The sequence below is a fragment of the Ovis canadensis genome, chromosome 14, assembly GCF_042477335.2.
Source record: "Ovis canadensis isolate MfBH-ARS-UI-01 breed Bighorn chromosome 14, ARS-UI_OviCan_v2, whole genome shotgun sequence".
NCBI classification, from domain to species: domain Eukaryota; kingdom Metazoa; phylum Chordata; class Mammalia; order Artiodactyla; family Bovidae; genus Ovis; species Ovis canadensis.
In genome coordinates, this window is record NC_091258.1 from 59,140,148 (window position 1) to 59,161,260 (window position 21,113).

Here is a 21,113-nt window from a genome sequence, read left to right on the forward strand (position 1 = left end):
CGCCATGTCTCTGCGCCGGTCACGACGGGGTCGGGTCCGGGATCCAGAGCCGCTCCGCATGCGCTCGCTCGATCCGGGCAACCAGACCCCAAGGGCCGCTCCAGAGAGGCCGGGACGGCACGGGGTCCAGCTCCGGAGTAGGCTCCTTGCTGGCCGCCCCCGGGCGCCGCGGCGGAGCCGGATGACGTCAGCGCGCCGCGCCACGGACTCCGGCTCCCAGAAGGCCGCGCGGGCCGCGGCGGAGGCAGGTGGGCGCCAGGCCCGGGCTCGGGCGCCAGGCCGCCGAGGCAGAGAGGCGCGCTCCGGCGGGCCTGGCGGCCGGCGTCATGACGCTCTTCCACTTCGGGAACTGCTTCGCCCTGGCCTACTTCCCCTACTTCATCACCTACAAGTGCAGCGGCCTGTGAGTGCGGGGAGGCCGCGGGGCGGTGGGAAGGGGGTGCCGCGGGTCGAGCCGACCCCTCACTGCCCACTCTCGCAGGTCGGAGTACAACGCCTTCTGGAAGTGCGTCCAGGCCGGGGTCACCTACCTGTTCGTGCAGCTGTGCAAGGTGAGGGCGCCAGCGGTGCCGCGCTAGGGCTCGGGGGACCCTCGTCTCTGCCCCTGCCCGGACCCCGGAGGTGGGGCCATTCCCGCACCCCAACTGGGTGCTCCAGAATGCCTAGGGAAGCCGGGCTTGGAAGGGCTGGAACCCGAGGAGAGGTCCCCGAGCAACTTTTGTATAGCACTTTTAGTAACACTGAGAACACTCGATTACATGGCCAAGAGGGTTTTGGATACTAACTACTAAGAGCCGCTGACTAACCCCAAGTCCCAGCACTGCTACCACTGCCCTGGTAGATAACCAGCCGCGGCGCCTCCAGACCTGACCTCGATCCCCTCTGATCACCACAGGACCCCAGACTTCCAAGCCCCTGCCCTCAGTCACCCAGGCTTCTGCCTTCTTGCTGCTCTCTGGTGATCCCTCTTCCATATGGACACCGCCCCCCAGAACCCCAGTGTACTCCCCTCCACATACTAACTTCCCACCCAATCCACATGGTTGCTTTCCCTCACCTTGAGGTGACCTCTCTGTGTTCTGGTCTCAGATGCTGTTCTTGGCCACTTTCTTTCCCACCTGGGAAGGCGGCATCTATGACTTCATTGGGGTGAGTGGGGGCAAGGGAGGGGGAGGGAGTACAGGAGTGGGGGCCCCTGGCACCTGTGCTTACTCAAGCCTCAACCTGACCCACAGGAGTTCATGAAGGCCAGCGTGGACGTGGCAGACCTGATAGGCCTAAACCTTGTCATGTCCCGGAATGCCGGCAAGGGGGAATACAAGATCATGGTTGCTGCCCTGGGCTGGGCCACCGCCGAGCTCATTATGTCCCGGTGTGTGCAGCAGCCTGGAGCCCAGACTCCTGAGAAAGGACACCTGGGTTCCAGGGGGTGCTGGAGTGGGGGGGGGGCTCACTCAGATTCTGGGTGCTGAGGGTGTCTGGGTACTGGAGAATCCCTCCCTTTGCCTTCCTCAGCTGCATCCCCCTCTGGGTTGGAGCTCGGGGCATTGAGTTTGACTGGAAATACATCCAGATGAGCATCGACTCCAACATCAGCCTGGTACGCAGTCCTGCTTACCCCACACACAACTCCTTTGCTGGTGGCTCTACTCTTGAGGCCCAGCCCTGACTGCCCGCTTCCCTCCAGGTCCATTACATCGTCGCCTCTGCCCAGGTGTGGATGATAACTCGCTACGACCTGTACCACACTTACCGGCCAGCAGTCCTCCTCCTGATGTTCCTTAGCGTCTACAAGGCCTTTGTCATGGAGTGAGCGGGGTGGGATTGGAGGCCGGGGCCAGATGGGCCAGGTTTTCTCTTCTCCCTCCCTCATTGTGCTGTTTCCTCACAGGACCTTCGTCCACCTCTGTTCCCTGGGCAGCTGGACGGCACTGCTGGCCCGAGCGCTGGTGACGGGGCTGCTGGCCCTCAGCACCTTAGCCCTGTATGTCGCCGTTGTCAACGTGCACTCCTAGGCTTGGCATCCCAGACTCTCACATACCTTCTCCCCATCCCCAGGTTCAGTGAAGTAAACAGTATTTGGAAAGTTGTTTCTGCCTCCGTTTCTCTCTCTGGAACTGTCTGCCAATACTGTGCTCACCTGGGTTCCAGCGGCCCTCGTTTTGGTTTTGGAGCCAGGCAGGCAAGCCGGACGACTAGGCCGCGTGATTTGCCCTATGTTCCTGGACCAGCTCCTCTGCTCCTTGTTTTCCCTGAGTTGGCTGAGGGCTTGTAGACAGTCTTTGAGCAGTGGCATAGCCTAGGCCCTCAGGGAACAGGTGACGGAGGGGAGCTAGAATCCAAGAGATGGTTCTTGAGGGCTTCTCCTCACTGCCTTAACCTGGCCCTCTCCCACATGGCTCTTCCCTGGCTGGTCACCTCTTCAGCTCCTGGTCCCAAACCATCTCCCTATCCACCTTTTGTATGGGAACTAAGGGAATCTATCTGAAACCCCCGTCTTACTAGTTTGCCCTTCTCTGCTTACAACCATCTAGGGCTCCTCACACTGGAGCAGTCCACTGGACCTTTGGTTTTATCTTTGAGTGTCTGTTTTGTGATTCTGAGGTCTTCAGTGCGCTGACTCGTTTTTGTGGCCCTCAGATTAAACCCTGGCCTGAGTCTTCTTAGGGTGGAGAACGGAGACAGCTGCAGCCCAGGAGCAGAGCCCACCAATGTGGCTGTTACCCTGAATACCACCCTGCTCATCCCAGTCCTTGCCTGGTCTAGTGAGGCCAGCTTCCTGCCGCTTTCTCTCCCCTTCCCTAAGGGGGATTGATTAGAAGCAAGGTGTTGAATGGCTTTCTTAAGATCCACCCAGCTGCAATCCCTGACCATGTGGGAAGTTGCACCCCAGCCCTGCTGTTATCAGTGGGATCCCCCAGGGCATGAGATAGAGCACGTGCCCTTTCCCTCCCTCCCTCCCTCCCTCCCTCCCTTCCTGCCTCCCTCCCTGCACTAGGCTCTCAAGTCCTGCCATAATGTTACTTGACCCGGGGCCTAGGAAAGCAGCAAACACAGATCTGTTCAGCTCTACTCTGAGTCTTGGTGTTTCCAGAGGCAGCATTTACCTTCAGATGGGGCAACCACCATGTAGCCCACATCCTCATTGCTCCTAGTCAGGACAGGGTTCCCAGGGGTCTTGGGATGGGGTGGGGAGGTGAGTGGGAGGTCACCATGAGTTTGATATGAAAAGGGAGTGGATGGGGCGCTCCCCAAGCCCACATGCGTGGATGTATAAGGGCATTGCCTTCTCCCGTATCCCCCTCCCATGCCCCACCTAGCCCTGAGCACATAGAGGGAAGGTTGCAGAAATGACCATTCAACCTATCTGCTGAGCAGGGAGAAGGCAATGGCACCTGACTCCAGTACTCTTGCCTGGAAAATCCCATGGACGGAGGAGCCTGGTAGGCTGCAGTCCATGAGTTCGCAAAGAGTCGGACACGACTGAGCAACTTCACTTTCACTTTTCACCTTCATGCATTGGAGAAGGAAATGGCAACCCACTCCAGTGTTCTTGCCTAGAGAATCCCAGGGACTGGGGAGCCTGATAGGCTGCCATCTATGGGGTCACACAGAGTCGGACAGGACTGAAGTGACAGCACCAGCAGCAGCAGCTGAGCAGGGACTCTGATCCAGGCCTTCTACTGGTGGCCATCTGTCTGTGAAGTAGCCCCAGCTTTCATGGGGTTCAGGGACTGAATGGGGGCACGCAAGCCAGACGGATCAGGACTGATGGTTAACCCTGGCCAGGATGGTGGCCCTGGTGGGCTAGACTACAGTGATAAGGGCTGGGAAGGGAAAAGATGTCTATCTGTCTCCTGGAGGAGAGGGTGTGTGGGCTGAAGAGGATGAGTTCATGGGGCAAAGAGAAGAAAGTGGGTGTCAAGGCCCTGCTTTTCAAGGAGCAAAGTCCTTGAAGTTAAAAGAGAGCACCTGGCCTTTCCAGGGAAACAAGAACTGGTTGGAATGAGTTCGGGGAGCTGTGTGTTTTCATCTTGCCAGGTGGGCTGGGGGTGGGGAGTAGGGAGATGACCAGTGAGAAAGGAAGGAGGCCAGGGTAATAGAAGTGCGGTTGTTTGTGAGCCACCCGTGAGGACGTTTCCAGGGAGGAGGAGCCAGAATGACGCGAGCAGGTTTGGAGGATGATGCAGAGGCCAGTGTAGGCCCCCTTGAACATGCCAGAGGAGGCTGGGGGCAGATGTGGGCATCACTGCAGAGACAGCTGAGGCCGGTAGGGGTGTGGGGACTGTGCCGATGAGGAAGGAGAAGCCTGGGGTCCAGCCAGAGAGACGTCAAAAAACAGGGAAGAGAGGCAGGAAAGAGGACTGGGGAGAGGAGTGGCAAAAGTAGGGGTGGGGGGACTGTGGACGGGAGTTTCCAACAGTTGGAGGATTCACTTTTCAGGTGATAGGGGTGTGAGGAGGGGACCTGTGACTTTCAGCCTCCAGGAGTCGGCTGGGACTAACCAGCGACAGGGTGCCCACTGCAGCTGCAAAGGTGTAAGTGGAATCAGGAACCTGTGAACTGGGAGGGGCTGCTTCAGGCAGAAACGATTCTGATGATTCTGACACCTGACACCTGTCACCTGAGCAGAGATGGAAAGGGGTACTGAGAAAGGAGAGCCCAGAGGTGGTGGTTAGCTAGTGGTACAGTTAAAAGGCACTACTCTGGAGCGTGCACACGGTCACACCAGCTTGCCCAGAAATGCTGTCGCTCTCGGCAAAGAACTGGGAATTCCTTCTCCCAGGCAACGTTTACTGAGTACCTACTATGTGCCAGGCTGTGTTCTAGAAACTGGAGATAACAGCCTGGAACAAACAGCCCCTGAGTTGTAGGAAACAAAGGGGATCATGAAAAAAAAAAAAAAAAGATGACGATGCCCAGCACCAAATAAAAGCAGTCAGTGTGAGCTGGTTTATTACTATCATGCAGACACGTGTGTTTTTAAAGAAGACTTGCTGGCCTGGAGTCCTAAGGAGAGACCAACCTCGTAGGAGATGTGAACTCCTACTCCCCTTCAAAGCACCCCCTCCCCTTCAGGTGGGGGCTTCCCTGAGGCCAGCTCTGAGAACTGGGCCCAGGGAGGGGGAGTAGGGAAGGGGAGTGGGGAAGGGGAGTAGGGAAGGTCTCTCCGAGGTTGAGTTGTTGCGGGCTACAAGAGCAGGCACAGATGGGGCTGGAGCTCGAGTGCTCAGATGTTTTGGCGGCTGTTCAGAGGGTCCCAGGTGTCCCCCACCTCCACCCCTACTACAGCGGGGTGAGGATGACTTGAAGGCAGCGGCCCTTCTAATAGTAGAGTTCCTGGTCCCACCAGCCTGGGGGGCAGAGAGAGAAAGGAGACTCAGTGCTGGGGGTTTCAGGTGAGTATGTGAGAGCCAGGGGCTCAAAGGTGATAGCTCAGTGGTGGTTTCATACGGCAGGTCCAGGGCCTAGAGGTCAAGTACTGGAAATCAGACGTGAAGGCAGCAGCTCTAAGAAAGTTTCAGCCCTCCATCCCCAGGCTTCTAGGCTCCACACTCACTTCCTGGGCAACAGCGGACTCCAAGTTTCCGGATCTCATCATAGACAAAAATGAGGAGGCCAAAGGGCATGGGGACCAGCCACCACTGGTACCTGAAGGCACAGGTGAGATGGCAAGGTCAAGGCTCCTCCCAGGTGTGTGTCCCACAGGCCCACCTGACGCCCACAGCTCACAGCCCCTCACCGAATGGGCATGAAGTTGAAGATGTTGGGCATGCCAGGGCAGTAGCACAGGAAGCAGCCGATGCAGACCTGGAACACGATGGCAATCACCAGGATCCTGTTCCTGCAGGTGGGACGGGGTGGGACAGACTCAGACAGGCGGACTCGGGACAAAGACAGGCCAGGAGGAGATGGCGACTGGACGGACATCAGGGTGCTGGGTCAGAGGGGGTCAGATAGCAGCTGCAGGGAGATGTTCTAAACAACGAACCCTGGCGTAGCTCGCACCTCTCCCCCAGTGGACGCTGGCCCACACCAGGAGTGGTCAGCATCACCCCTTTAGCTGAAGAAACGTGGGGGGCCAGTTGAGATGCACAGGGTGGGAGCTCTTGGCCCGCTATTGATCAGGAACATTAGCACCTGGCCCCGGCACATCCAGTGCTGGGGTCCGCTGGCTGCAGCAAGCCCCGGTCAAGACCTGCTGGGGCCCGGAGGGCAGGGTGGGGGCGGGGCTGCGGCTGGCCAGGGGCACCTGAAGAAGCCCTGCTGGAAGGCGGAGAGGCGGCGCGTCTTCCGGATGAGCACGTCTGCGATCTGGCACATCTCGATGCTGATGAAGAACACGGTGTAGCAGGTGTACTGCTGGTACAGGCGCTGCCCGAACGTCTGTGGGCCCAGCGGGAAAAGCAGCCTGAGCCCAGGCGGAGAGCCTCGGCGGCCAGCCGGGCACCCGGGGCCTGGGGCCACGAGCCCCTCAACACTCTATCCCTTGTGTCAGAGTCCGGGGCGGGGACAAAGCAGAGATGCACGGTCTGCCAGGTGTGCAGGACCCCAGAGTGCAGGGCCTAGAAACCTGGTCTAGTGAGCTTAGATGTCAGTGCCTGGCCAATCAGTAGGTCAGGTCAATCGCCTTCATAATGAAAGGAGGGATGCAGGATTTCCTGGGCACCCTAAAGGGAGCACCTGGGCAAAGGGAATTCGAACCCTGAGGCAGGGTATACAAAGTTTGGTGACTCCAGGACCCGGGAAGATGGCAAACATGAGGCAGATGGGCCTTTGAGGAATGCGGCACAAGCCACATTTAGAGGGGCAGCCACTGTTCAATCCATGTCTTCGGTATAACTATTTCTATACAAACCACCAATTGTGTAAGGAACACTTACTATGCTCCAGGTACCAAGTGTTTTGCATGTATTATCTCACTGAATCCTTCCAATAATCCTCTGAGGTAGACTGGTGGTATTCAAACTTTGACATACATCAGAATCCCCAGAAGAACTGGTTAAAATGTGGGTCCCACCCCTAGAGTTTCTGACCCCAGAGGTCTGAGGGAAAAACTGAGATTTTTCAAACAAGTTCCCAGGTGTTGCGGATGCTGCTGGTCTGAGGACCACACTGTAAAAATCAATAAGGTCAAAGTCACCAAGATAAGACATGAGTAGGCTATCCACTTTAGAGGTGGGAAAACTGAGGCAGAGAGAGGCAAATGAGTTCACCCAGTGTCACACAGCTGCGAGGAGCAGTGGCAGTCAACCCAAGCAGTCTGGTTCCAAGATCTATTTTCTTAACACAACAGTAAAGGTTCAAGGGGAATGTCCCGATCTGTCACTCCACAGGGCAAGCTAAACACACCTGCCAGCCAGATCTAGCCTCTCTAGGCACCAGCTTTCACCTAAGTCAGCCACACGTGCAAATACTCTGTGTAAGTCATGCTGCTGCAGGGAAAATCACAGGACACTGGAGGGCGGGGCAGGATCCTGGTTCCACACCTGAGATGATGAACAGCTAGGGTCCTCAGAAACGAGTCTGGAGCTCGAGACTGTGATGGGAAAGGCCCCTTACCACAGCACTGGCAGAGAGCTTGGGTGTCCAGGAGGCTCCAGCTGAGCTCAGTCATGCATGGAGGAGTGAGCATGGGCCATACTCAAGGAAGGTGGCGCTGGAAACTCAGGGGATAGGGGCAGGGACTCACCCACTCCTGGCCATAGCTGTCCTGCAGATCCTGTAGGTGGTGGTCCTCCCACTGCGGCCGCAGTCCCACACATAGCAAAGGGAACCAGCCCTCCTGGGCCATGGCCGTGAAGTAGTCAGTGAAGCCAGCAAATGACTGGATGGCACCTGGGTGAGAAGCAAGGAAACACAGGGAGACAGAGATGGAGAGACTGAGAGAGTCAGGAACACACAGAAATGGTAGCATGGAGACAGACAGGAACACAAACCGTGGACAGACAGAGAAAAGACTTCAAGAGAGATCGACAGTGACACGAGACAGGACACAGGGAGAGGCAGGGACAGACACACACCCAGAGGACCCAAAAAAGGCAAAAGGCAATGACCCAGAGGCAGGGCCAAGGAGAATGAGGCCAGAGACGGAGGAGGGACCCAGGGCACCTCAGAGGCCATCGTGTGCAGACAAAGACTCAGAAAACAACAGACACCCAGGATCAAAGGCAGACACTGAGATCCAGAGCAAGGCCAAGTCCCAGGGAGAGACCCCACGGCGGTGAGCAGTCCCGCAGGACAGCCCTGCGCCGCCCCACCCCGCCGCCACGGGCACGCACCGATCTGGAAGTAGGAGTAGGCAGCCAGGGGCTCGTTGACCAGTCGGTCCCGCTTTGGGTTCCGGGGACGCAAGTGCATGATGTCACTCTCAGCCTTCTCGTATGCCAGGGACACTGACGGGAACTGGCCAGGGGTGGAAGGAGCCAGGGTTGGCAGTTTGCCTGGGCCCCTGTCCCTGACTCTTTGGACCCCTCCCCCTCTGCAGTGGACGGGGACAGAACCGAGGTAAGGAGGTGAGGCCCACAGCAGTCACACAGTCACACCTGCCCGGACAGCCTGAGGCCAGCTGGCCCTTTCCACGTGTGTCCACACCTGTCCTGGTGTCCGTCTCCACGGGAACGTCTGTGTTTGTCGCTGCCATTGTGTGTTCTCTCGGTCTCTGTCTTTGTCCCGTCCTCCTCCTCCTCCTCTCTGTTTCTGGTCTGGGCTCCTCCGGTCTCGACGGCTTTTCCTATTGCACATTCTGTCTCTCTCTGCCCCTTACTGTCTTTGTGTTTTTCCTTGTTGTTGTTCCTGTCTCTCGGCTCGTGCTGTGATTATGTCTCTACTGTTGCATCTCTGTGCGCCTGTCTCTTTATCTCTGTCACTATCTCTGCATCTCTTCCGCCTCTCTGTGTACCTGTGGCGGCCTCCCTGTCCCCTACCCGTCTGTTTGTGGCGGCAGAGTGTGCTGACCGAGGACAGCCTGCCTGTTCGAGGCACCAGCCTGCCTGGGCTTGAATTAGCTGTGTGACCTGGGGCAAGCCACTCAAGTTGTCTAAGCTTCAATTAGCTCATCGGTAAAATGGGGATGAGGAAATAAAACTCCTCATAGAGTAGTTCTGAGGACAAAATGAAGTAATTAACACATACTTGGCCCAGAGCAGGCATTGTGTAAGTGCTATTGAATGAATCTGTGCCATGACCGTGCATCTGGCTGTATTCGTGGCTGTATCTGAGGCTCTTTTCTGTCTGTCTGCTTTGAGGTCTATCTGACACTGTTTATCTGCCCATGTCTGTTGGAGAATGTCTGCAATCCAAGCTTAGCCAGATAGCTGTGTCTGTTAAAATCTGTTTGTCTGAGTGTCCATATCTGAGTCCATGCATATCCTTGAGTCTGTCTGTGCCTACCTGAGTGTCCACCTGTGTGTCCATGTCTGTAAGTCTGCCCATGGCTAGCTTCCTGCCTGCCTGTGTGTCCACATCTGGCTGTCTGTTGTACACACATCTGTATCACTCTGAGTCTAAGACTGTCCGTGATGGTCTCTATCATGCCTGCCTGTGGGCATATGTCTCTGGGCACTATATGGGTGGAGGCATCAGGGCCGTAGACTCACGATGTCAGTACAGAGTTCTATGAAGAGGATGGTGATGCATCCGAGCGGCAGGGGCACACTGACGGTGATATAAATGAGATACGGTGTCAGCTCAGGGATGTTCTTGGTCAGCGTATAGGCGATGGACTTCTTCAGGTTGTCAAAAATCAGTCGGCCTGTGGGGGGACCACAAGCACCTCAGTGTCCCCCTAAGCCCACTTCCTCCCACACCCACACTGCTGGCCCCCATCTCTGATCTGGCCCGGACCCTGCTCCACGCCTGTCACAATGGAGGCGAAGTTGTCATCAAGCAGGATCATATCCGCTGCATTTTTGGCAGCATCTGAGCCAGCAATGCCCATGGCCACGCCGATGTCTGCCTTCTTCAGGGCTGGGGAGTCATTCACACCATCTCCCGTCACTGCCACGATGGCGCCCTGCAGGCAGTGAGTACAAGTGGGAGGGTGGTCAGTGACAGGGCAGCCCAGGGCCAGCCCAGCCCATCTGCCTGCCAGCATCATCAGGGTCGCACCAGTCTCTGGCAGCTCTCCACAATCACCAGCTTCTGTTGGGGACTGGTACGAGCAAACACCATCTCAGGGTGGGTCCGCAGTGCCTCGACCAGCTCTGATGGGTCCATGTCCTTCAGCTGCATGCCATTAATCACACAGGCACGGGCATCCCTAGAAAGGGCAGTGGGAGGGCAGCACCGGGGCCTCAGTCCATGCAGGGTGTGGGAAGAACTACAAGGAGGACATAAGGGGACTTACTTCCGGTTAACCTGGTCCACGGGCACACGGAGGCGGGCAGCGATGTCCTCCACTGTCTCACTGCCTTCTGATATGATGCCCACGCTGGATGCAATGGCCTTGGCTGTGATGGGGTGGTCACCTGTCACCATGATCACCTGAAGGAGGAACCAGCAGACCCCTGACCCCTTCAGATTAACCCACTCTCCCTGTCTGCCCCAGTGGACATTCCTCAGCCACAGTGATTGGTTCAAGGATGAACATGTAACCGAATGTGGCCTAACTGCCAAAGATGCGCTCTTTTTTTGGTGTGATGGCTAAACAGGTGGGATGTTATTTAGTTGGAGCTGCTGGGTGGTGGTCATCTTTGTCCACCAAAATGGAGGACTGCTTGAGAATAAAGCCAGCAGAGAGAAAAGCAGAGCTGAGACGTGGAGAAAGGCAAATTCCTAAAGATGTTGAACTCCTGGATCCAGCTATACCCAAACCTTCCTTCCCCAGAAATTTTCAGTTCTTGAACCAACGTATTCCTTTGTGGTTCAAGGTGTTTTCAGGTGGGTTTCTGTCACAGGGTTGCTCATCCTCAAATACTGTCATCCTCTGTTCTCACCCCTGCCTGATACTCTCCCCAGGGGCATACCCGGATGCCTGCTGTGCGGCACTTGAGCACAGCATCAGGGACGGTGGCCCGGGGTGGGTCTATCATGGATACGAGTCCCGCAAAGCACAAGCCACTGGTTGGAAAGTTCATGGCCTCCACGTCGAAGGCGTAGCCATGTGGGTAGTCCTTCTCGCTCAGGTAGAGCTGGCAGAAGCCTAACCAAAAAACAAGGAAGTCAAACAGGAGTCCTGGGTGAACCTTTCCATAGCAAAACCAAGTGATGAGTAAAATAACCACGTCTTGCACCAAGCATCTGTGAATGCCTGACCCTGTGCCGAATCCTTCATTCGCATTACACTTAGCCCTCTGTATCCACAACTTCCACATTCACAGATTTAACCAACTGCAGATCAAACATATTCCCAAAAAACTCCAGAAAATTCTAGAAAAACCTGAGTTTGCCACACAATGACAACTACCTGGAGAGGTACATCCTACCTAGTGCATCAGGCACTCCAAGTAATCTGGAGATGATTCTAAGTATACAAAAGGAAGTGCACAGGTTATATGCAAATACTACACCATTTTACATGACGGATTTGAATGCCTGCAGATTTTGGTATCTGTGGGGTAGTAAGGGTGTGGGGGGGAATGTGGTGGGTGTCTTGGAAGCCGTCCCCTATGGACACTGAGAGACAACTGTGTTGGAATCCATCTCCACAGCCACTCTGGGAGTTACTAGCATCCTCATCTTGCAAATGAGGACACAGGTTTGGAGAAAGGACACTTCTTGCCAGAAGTCACACACCAAGCAAAGTGGAAGATAAGGCAGGGGTTATGGAAGTTTAAGGAAGCAAGACAACACTTGGGAGGGGGTCAGAACAAGGATTGAGGAAAACGTTGAGTTGAGGCAGAGACTGGAGGAAGTCAAAAGGTCTGGAGGAGGATGCTGAAAGGCAGACGAGGAAGAAAACAAGAACTGGGCATCGGGTGGGGCAAGAGCTGGGGAAAATCAAAGGATCACAGGTTGAGTCAGGAGAGGTAAGATCCAGGTGAGGACAGGTTGGGTGGGGTAGACATTGACGATAGGGATCAGGACTGAGATAGGGAAAGTCAAAGTTGAGTGTGTAGACTGGGGCAGGTCAAGTGTCGAACAAGGATGGGAAAGGTCAGGGTTGGGGCTGGCGCAGAAGGCTGGGCAGGATATGGAGTCTCACCCAAGACGCGTTCGCCCAGGCCTCCCAGGCTGAGGTAGGCAGTCTGGAAGGCCTCGCGCCATTGCTCATCCAGTGGCAGCTCCTGGCCCTTGATGAGGATGGAGCTACAGCGCTCCAGCACGCGCTCGGGGGCGCCCTTCATGACGAGCACGTGCCTCGGGTCTCGCGGGTCCTCCAGCGTGTGTATGGACAGCTGTGGGCGGAGGAAGAGGCGAGGTTGTGGGCGAGGTCAAGGGGGAGAGGCGGGGCTTGGGGAACAGAGGGGCTGACAGAGCCCAGGCGCTGCGGGAGCAGCCTTGGGTGGGTCAGAGAGGGACTGAGCGTGAGGGGCTTGCTTGCTGGCAGGTCCTTAGCAGAGGCTGAGGGTTGGGGAGGACCTACCGGCCTGGATAAGGGCCTGGGAGTGGGGAACGGGCAGAATTTAGGTCGGAGTTGGACTGGGGCGGGATTTGGGATTGAGAGCTTCTCCGCATCGAGGGCCTGACAGCTGAGAGCGGGCGGAGTGCCCGGACCCTTGCTGGCCTTTGGCTGTGTAGAGGGAGGGGCCTGAGAGTGAAGGCCGGTCGCAGGCCAGCCCGGAATGTGGGTGGGGCCTCCGGTGGGCGGGACTTGTGGTGGGCGGGACTGGACCGTGGGCGGGGCCGGCCGCGGCGGGTGCGCACCTGGAACTTGTTTGTAGAGTTGAAGGGGATCTCACAGACTTTGGGGAAGCGCTCGCGGTAGCCCATGGCATTGCCCAGCGTCAGCTCGGAGAACTTGAGCAGCGCCGTCTCCGACGCGTCCCCGATCACGATGCGCTGGGAACGCAGGAGGTGTCAGGGGCGAGCCGGGCTGCACCACCAGACTCCCGGATCCCCAGGCTTCGTCCCTCGACTCCCCTGAGCGCCCGCTGCTCTCACCTTGGGCACCGGCACTGCGTCCTGGCCCGATTTGAAGGCAGCGCGGTTACACAGGGTGAGCACGCGGCACAACGCCCGCCATGTCTCCGAGGATTGGTCAAATGTCTGCCCTGGAGGCCAGGCATCCAGGCTGGGGCTGCGAAGGGGCTCTCCCGTACCAGAATCGAGTTCCCCAGCCCCCTGGATTCAAGACTGAATTCCGGCCTGGGTGGGACCCACACACCTCCACGTACCCCGGGGCGGAGCTTTCTCTCCAGACCCAGTATCAAGTCTCTTAGGAGACCCAGTAAATATCAAACCCCTTCACAGACCCGGAGCTTAGCCACCCAGGACCCAGCCTTTGCCTGATGACTGCTGGAGCCCCTTCTCCATTAATGCAAAGCCTTCCCCAGACTTCTTTCATTAACTTCAGAGCTCCCTTCTAGATCTCCACCATCTACCAGATCCCGCCCAGCCACTGTCCCCCACCCCCACCCCCACACCTGACTGGTCTTCTGTAGTGTCCGCCGAGTGGATGTGGTTGTCGAACCACAGATGGGACACAGTCATGCGGTTCTGAGTGAGGGTCCCCGTCTTGTCAGAGCAGATCACCGAGGTGGAGCCTAGTGTCTCCACTGCTTCCAGGTTCTTGACTACACAGTTCTTGCTGGCCAGCCGCTTGGCTGTCAGGGACAGGCACACCTGGGGGAAGGGTGGGGAATGCAGGCATGGGGATCAAGCCTTGCTCCCCGCCCCACCTCCCTCCTTTCTCAGCACTGGGGATCCTTTACCCCAGCCACAGTATGCAGTGTTAAGCTGCCACAGTACTGCGTACACAGCACTCCCCTGCAAAGACTGGGCTTTTTCTTGCCTCCAAACTTTTGTCCACTCTGCTTTCCACTTGGGACGCCTCCCCAATCTGTCCAGATAAATGTAGTCAGGCCCCTCTCTTAGGTGTCCTAGCTGAGGTTCTGTAATTTCTTATCAGCACAATCAAAGTAAGAAAACTAACATTCCCTAAGTCTCCTCTTGGACTGGCCCAGGACTGGGTGCTCACTATGGAAGGCTGCCCACAGCAGCTTTCAACACCCAACCTCAGCCTCCTCCTGTCAAAGCCCTTCCCTGTTCATCTCTGAGTGTTGGGTGTGTGGCACAGGACCCAGGCCAGAGCAGACCCAGCGGGTGTTTGCTGAATGGATGGGATAGGTGGAGAGATGGGGGTGGGGAGGAGGAGAAAAGGTGATGGAGGATGGATGGACAGATAGGGAGAGGATACAAGGAAGCCTGGATGATTGGAAAGATGAATGGACAGGCCTCTCAGCTCACTGCACTGTTCTTCTGTGTCCCCAGCTCACCGTGACGGTGGCCAGCAGCCCCTCAGGCACATAAGCTACCACGATGGCCATGAAGAAGACCATAGCTCGCAGGAAGGTGTAGCCGATGCACATGGCCACTATGAAAAATGTGGCACCAAAGAGGATGGCCAGGCCTGCGATGATGTCCACAAAATGTTCAATTTCGATGGCGATGGGCGTCTTCTCATTTTCTACTCCTGAGGCCAGTGATGCGATGCGCCCGATGATGGTGCGGTCGCCCGTGTTCACCACCAGACCCTGGGCGGTGCCTGCAGGGGGGCCAAGAGGGTAACTCAGCATCAGGTGAGCGGCACTGGCAGGGGTGGGGGGCGGGGGTTCGCTTGCACAGCAGCAGCGGTGAACCAGAGGAGGGACGGTCATGGAAGGCACTGGAGGCAATAGGGGGAGCTAGAGAGGCAGCAATCACATCAAGTCGGGGAGTCAGTGGGTCTCAAAATGAAGCAGAAGAGGGCAGTGGAGGCAGCAAAGGGCAGCACGGAGGCAGTGTAGTCAACTGGACGGATGGCTCGGGACCTCACAGACCCTCAAGGCACATGGTGGAGAAGAAGGCGATGTTGCGGGTCTCCAGGGGGCTCTCATGGGTGCAGTCGGGTGAGCGGGTCTGCGGCTCAGACTCTCCAGTCAGCGAGGAGTTGTCCACCTTGCAGCCCTGGGCCTGGAGGATGCGGATGTCGGCCGGCACTCGATCCCCGCCTTTCATCTCCACCAGATCGCCCACCACCAGCTGATCTGCGTTGATCTGGAACTTGTCCCCGTCTCGGATGACAGTTGCTTGCTGTGGGACCAGAGCACCAGAGTTGGGGGCAGGGAGCAGGGGTGAAAGTTGCCGCTTGCAGTGGGAAGGTGGGGAGGTGAAAGTGGGGAGAGGTGAGGACCTGTGGGGAGAGCTGGGGGCAGGGGGTGAAGGGCTGCCTGGGCCTGATGGGAGGAGCCACAGAAAATGCCAGTGGCTGGGGGCTGGGGGCCCACCTGGGGGACGAGGTTCTTAAAGCTGGCGATGATGTTGGTGCTCTTAAACTCCTGGTAGTAGCCAAAGCAGCCTGTGACCACGACCACGGCGATGAGGGCCAGCGCCAGGTACAGCTAGGGGAGGCAGAGGGGTGGGGAATGACCAGGGGCTGGAAGCTCCCTGCCTGAGGCCACTGCCTGCTTTCTGGTCCCCCTGGTGATTTCCTCCAGGGTCACCTCCATGGTTTTCCCCTCTCTACTAGGAAGCCTCAGGCACTGTTTCCTGAGACCTGTGTCCCTGTCCCCATGAGCGTCACATCCCGCATTCAACTGCCCTGTGCTCGCGGTGGGCACAGATCCCACTTTCCTGGCCCTGTGGCCCCATGCCCTGTGACTGTGCCCCACATCACTGTGCAGCTTGGTGGCATGTGTCCCCTTTTTCCTATGCCCCCAAGTCTTGCATTCTGCACTGTCCTCTGCCTCATGTTTCCATGTCCTGTATTATCTGTGTTCCAAGGTTCATAGTCTGCATTTTCAAAATCCGTGTGCCCTGAGCCCCTATGGGAGGAGCCACAGAAAATGCCAGTGGCTGGGGGCTGGGGATCCACCTTGTCCCCTGTGCCCAACAGCCCCTGTGCCCTCCTGTCGCCACTTCCATGCGTGCTGTCGATCTCATGCTCCATGTTCTGTGTCGCCCAATGTCCCAGGTCCCAAATTCCAGGTCCCTCCACACGTCTATGTGCCCTTGAGTCCCCATCCTGTGCCACATGACCTGTGACTTTCAATCCTCTGTCCAGTGTCACATGTCCCAGGGCCCCCATGTCCCTTGTCTTGACCCTGGCATGTATCCAGTGTGCTCTTGTCCTGCATCTCAATATCCTTCATGTCCGTGTGCTCCATGGCTAATAGCTTGCGTGTCTCCATGCGCCGTGTCCTGAGTCTTCTGTCCTCATGCCCTTGTGTCCCCATGTCTGAGTCCCAGTGTCCCCTGTGCCCTCTGTCCTTGGTCTGTCTCATGCCCTCATGACCTCTGTTTTCCAAGGACTGTGGTGGTTTTTTTTTAATGTTAAAGTCTTCATTGAATTTGTCACAATATTGCTTCTGTTTTATGGTTGGGATTTTTGGCCCTGAGGCATGTGGGATCTTAGCTCCCCAACCAGCAATCGAACCCGCACCCCCTGAATTAGAAGGTGAAGTCTTAACCACTGGACTGCCAGGGAAGTCCCTTCCCAGGACCATATCTTAAGTGTTGCCTGTCTGTGTCTTCCTCCCTATGTCCTCCATCTCCGCAACACAGACTCCCCTGCATCCCCTGTGATCTTGGGTCTGTCTCTTAGCCCAGTGTCCTTCAGCCCACATGACCCACGTCTTAAAGCTGTTTTTCCACGTCTCTAGATCCCCATCCTATGTCACTCGTATCCTGAGCCGCATGCTTAACATCCTCTGTCCCCCAGGTCCCTGTGTCCCAGATCTGGCTCCCAGCACCCGCCACTCACATTGTCGTCCGTGGTGAGGTCGCCCTCGCTGGCCTGAATGGCAAAGGCGATGAGGCAGATGGCAGCAGCCACCCACATGAGGCACTGCAGACCGCCCGCCAGCTGCCGCGCGAATTTGACGTACTCGGGGGTGCCCTTCGGCGGCCTCAGAGCATTGGGCCCATCCCTCAACAGCAGCTCAGCAGCCAGGCTGGCAGACAGGCCCTGGGGATGGGCGGGGTAGGGTCATGGTGGTCACCAAGGGCTCTCCTCTCATTAACAAGAGCTCTCCTCTCATTAACAAGAGCTCTTCTGCCTCTGTCTCTTCCTGCTCCCTCTCTGTCTCTCTGTTTCTTTTTATCTGCCTCTCTTGTCCCTTTCGGTTTGGCCTTTTCTTTTCTTCTTTTGACCGCACTTTGTAGCATGTGGGATCTTAGTTCCTCAACCAGGGATCAAACCCATGCCTCCTGCATTGGGAGCAGTCTTAGCCACTGGACCGCCGGGGAAGCCCTGTTTGGCCCTTTCTAATGTTTTCCTCTCTCCCCTCCTCTCCTTCCCTGCACCCACCTCTCTGTCTGCCCCAGCTCACCTTGGTCGCACTGGTTCGGTATTTCTGCTCCAGCTCCTGCACTGACAGCTGGTGGTCATTCTGCATGGAGGGGGCACCACACTCACTTTCTGTCTCCCGGGCCCCCACCCTTGCCCTCAGCCAGCCCCGCCCAGCCCCTGCTCACAATCTCCATCTCCTTCTTCATGTTCTCCAGCTTTTCCTTCCTCTTGCCCCCTCCACTGGCCGCCTTCTTCTTGCTCATCTTGGCCGCCATGTCCCCACCAGAGCCAGGACCCAGCTCTACCTGGTGCAGCTCGTAATTCTCCTGGGGTTGGGGGGGCGGGGAGCGGGCGGGACAGAGAAGGCATCAGGTCCCACTAGAGCCCCTGCCTCCAACCTCCACCCCCCATCCCTGACCGCACTCACTGCCTTCCCCATGGTGCCCAGTGCAGTGCCCTCCTTTGTTGAGACCAAGCCCAGGATCTGGACCAGCCCTGATATACCCAGGGAGGTAGGGGGTGGAGCAGGACAGGCTTGATTACAGCTGATTACAGGGCTCCTTGGGGTGACCTCCAGGCCTGGGCAGCTCGGGCCTTTCCTACTGGGCTGCCCTACCTGCAACCTGTTCCTGAGATCAGGGGCCCACTGGGAAAAACCGTCCTGACAACAAGAGGAATAGTAAGAACATAAGGTGCTCTTATGAAGAGCAGTAGTAAGAACATAAGAACATTATGTGCCCAGCACTGTGCTAAGGACTTTCACATATTAGCTTGTTTAACCTCACAACTACCCTTTGAGGTGAGTGCCATTCTCACCTGCCTCCCCCCTCCTCCTTACAGATGGGGAGACAGGCACATGGGGGTGAAGTCACATGTCCCCACATCCCACGGATGTGAGAGGTAGGACTCAGAAGCAGGCAGCTTGACTGCAGACTGTCTGTCCTATTTAAAACTGCATAGCAGGCGCTGGACCCCTGGGTGTGTGGGGGTCACAACAGTGGCTGTCCTCACTGTCATTCAGGGAGAACTTATCCTGTGCCGGCTCAGCCCTGTGTGCTTGGCTCGAATGTTTCCTTAGCTCCTCACAACCACCCCACAAAGCTATGTTCTCTTATTATCCCCCATTGTACCGGTGGGGAAACTGAGCCACAGAGAGATCAAGGACTTTGCCTGAGGTTGCAATGACTAAGTAACAGGGACCGGTTTCCAGGCCAAGCTTGACCCTGGAGCCTGGCTCTCATAGGCGCTCACCAATGAAAACACCCCAACTTCCCAGCAGCAGTGCTAAGCATGGGCCAATATTGAGCATATGAGTCCCTGCGAGAAATTCCTGTGAAGGTGGTAGTGTTATTCCCATCATACAGAGGGGGAAACTGAGGCTCAGAGGACCCCAGAGGCATGCCACCCTCCAGCTACAGCCATCACAGCCCTCAATCATTGCCTTGTCTCCAGCCCAGCCTGCCCAGGTGGGAACCACAGTGCAAAGTGGGGAAGGGATTTTTTGAACTTGGTGCTTGGTACCAGGTGTGAGGTCTGGAGACCCCCATCGAAACCTCCCTAGGCAGGGACCTCCATGGGAAGCCATGAGGGCTGCTCTGGTAGGATGGCAGGTCCTTGATAGTCTCCTGCTTGAGCCTCACAATGTCTCCAGGGGCATGTGTGGGTAGATCTGATAACTGCCTTGGCAATGTCCTTCTCTTCTGGGGCGGGTCACCTGGGAGCAGTAGGAGCCCCTTACCTCACCACCACCACCACCCCCTCATCTGGCTGCAGGAAACCCCAAGAGAGGAGGCAGGGCCAAAGTCACACACACTCACTCACCGGGTACTTTTCTCTCTGAGTCACACGTGTAAAACGGCTTGTGTTACTATTCCCCTGCTTACAACCCTCCACGGGCTTCCCTTCACACTCAGACTAAACTCTGAAATCATTCCTGTAAGACCTGGCCCCAGATCACTTCTCCCAGTTCAGTCTCTACTGCTGAGCCATTGACACTGGCCTTGCTGTGCTTTGCTCCTCTGTCCATGGGATTCTCCAGGCAAGAATGCAGGAGTGAGTAGCTGTTCTTTCTCCAGGGGATCTTCCCGACCCAGGGATCGAACCTGGGTCTCCTGCATTTCAGGCAGATTCTTTACCATCTGAGCCACCAGAGAAGCCCTTCTTTCCCTCAGATATAAGCTGGCTTTTTCTCCCCTCCAGGTCTCAAATCATATGTCGACTCTTCAGAGAGTCCTCACATGTAATACAGCATCCCCACCAGACTCCACCCCCTTACCCTGTTTACTCACACATTTAACCCAACCTGACCTTGTATCTTATTTGTTTGGTGTCATTAGTGTCCCAGTGGAAGGAAGACTGGGACTTGGCCGTGTTTGCTGCTGTATGCACAGCACCCGGAAAGGTGATCTCAGACACCCTGTAGATGCTGAATAGACACTGTTGGATATTGAACAGGATTTCTCTCTTTGAGTGGTTGGGAACATTCACTAACAAACCTGGAGCGCCAGCCAGGCTCTCAGGAAGTCTCATCATTGGGAACTCCTCTGGTGTCCCCTCGCTGTGTGCAGGGCTGGGAGCAGATAGGCAGGCTTGTCTGTATAGATTAGGGAAGCCCACAACCTAGGTCACAGGTGAAGAGACAAGGCACCATCGCTGGCAGCAGAGGGCTGACCCGAGATACAGTGCAGACCCCCATCAAAACTCAGGGACTGCCCTTCTCTGGTCCCTACCTCATTTGTACTTCTCATTTCTTAGTTGTATTATGTTCATTTTCAATGATTTTAAATATTTTAGACTTACAAGTCACAGGGATAGTAAAATGAACTCCTGCTTACATTTCCCCTAAATTTAATGACTTGACCATATCTGTGCTAGACAGATGATATAAATAGATAGATAGATAATAAATTTGTTATTGCTGTTCAGTTGCTAAGTTATGTCTGACTCTCCACGACCCCATGGACTCCAGCACACCAGGCTTCCCTGTCCTTCACCATCTCCCAGAGTTTGCTCAAATTCATGTCCACTGAGTCGGTGATGCTTTCTAACCATTTCATCCTCTGCTGCCCTCTTCTCTTTTTGCCTTTGGTCTTTCCAAGCCATAAATATTAATAAATAGATAGCTATCTGATGCAAAGAGCCAACTCATTCGAAAAGACCTTGATGCTGGGATAGATTGATGGCAGGAGGAGAAGGGGACAACAGAGGACGAGATGGTTGGATGGCATCACTGACTAAATGGACATGAATTTGAACAAGCTCCTAGAGATGGTGAAGGATAGGGAAGCCTGGCATGCTGCAGGCCATGGTATCACAAAGAATTGGATACGACTGAGCAACTGAACAAGATAGATGATAGGTTTTTTTAGTTTTGGCTGAATCACTGACTCATTTGAGAATAAGTTGGAAACAGGATGCTTGTTTACCTATAAATACTTGGGCATGTGTCTTCTATGAACAAGGGCACTTTCTTACATAAGCACAGTCCCCAGTCAAATTCAGAAACTAATGTGGATATGACATTATTACCTGATTTAGGGAATTTATTTGAATTTCCTCAGTTTTCCCGCTTATGTCTCTTTCTTGGTCTAGGACCCAATCCAGAATCAGACATTGCATGTAGCAGTCCTGGCTCCCCACTCTCCTTCAGTCTGTGGCATTCCCCCAGTCTTTCCTTGCCTTTCGTGACCTTAACGTTTTGGAAGAGCATCTCTGTTATTTTGCAGATTTTCCCTTGGTTTGG

At 55.9% G+C, this 21,113-nt stretch overlaps 2 protein-coding genes across 3 annotated transcripts; one reads left to right on the plus strand and one right to left on the minus strand.

The window, feature by feature from the left end:
• Position 1: 1 nt before the first annotated feature.
• On the plus strand, positions 2 to 2,089 carry TMEM147 (transmembrane protein 147). The gene is made up of 7 exons (XM_069550655.1): positions 2 to 403; positions 482 to 551; positions 1,090 to 1,149; positions 1,236 to 1,372; positions 1,516 to 1,600; positions 1,688 to 1,809; positions 1,892 to 2,089. The coding sequence occupies exons 1-7, from the start codon at positions 327 to 329 to the stop codon at positions 2,013 to 2,015; spliced, it is 675 nt and encodes a 224-aa protein (XP_069406756.1). The 5' UTR covers positions 2 to 326; the 3' UTR covers positions 2,016 to 2,089.
• Positions 2,090 to 4,930: 2,841 nt separating this feature from the next.
• ATP4A (ATPase H+/K+ transporting subunit alpha) lies at positions 4,931 to 19,617 on the minus strand. Of its 2 annotated transcripts, none has more exons than XM_069550363.1 (22): positions 19,193 to 19,617; positions 17,557 to 17,697; positions 17,412 to 17,471; positions 16,844 to 17,047; positions 15,369 to 15,482; positions 14,922 to 15,174; positions 14,379 to 14,647; positions 13,527 to 13,725; positions 13,045 to 13,154; positions 12,808 to 12,942; positions 12,146 to 12,338; positions 10,968 to 11,143; positions 10,349 to 10,485; positions 10,111 to 10,261; positions 9,847 to 10,015; positions 9,600 to 9,754; positions 8,283 to 8,406; positions 7,694 to 7,839; positions 6,254 to 6,387; positions 5,744 to 5,845; positions 5,561 to 5,652; positions 4,931 to 5,354 (listed from the first exon to the last, which is right to left on the minus strand). In XM_069550363.1, the coding sequence occupies exons 2-22, from the start codon at positions 17,644 to 17,646 to the stop codon at positions 5,326 to 5,328; spliced, it is 3,042 nt and encodes a 1,013-aa protein (XP_069406464.1). In that variant the 5' UTR covers positions 17,647 to 17,697; positions 19,193 to 19,617; the 3' UTR covers positions 4,931 to 5,325. The 2 variants fall into 2 exon arrangements, with proteins under 2 accessions (XP_069406464.1, XP_069406463.1); XM_069550362.1 differs by lacking the exon at positions 19,193 to 19,617 and adding an exon at positions 17,799 to 17,847.
• Between the last annotated feature and the right edge of the window lie 1,496 nt (positions 19,618 to 21,113).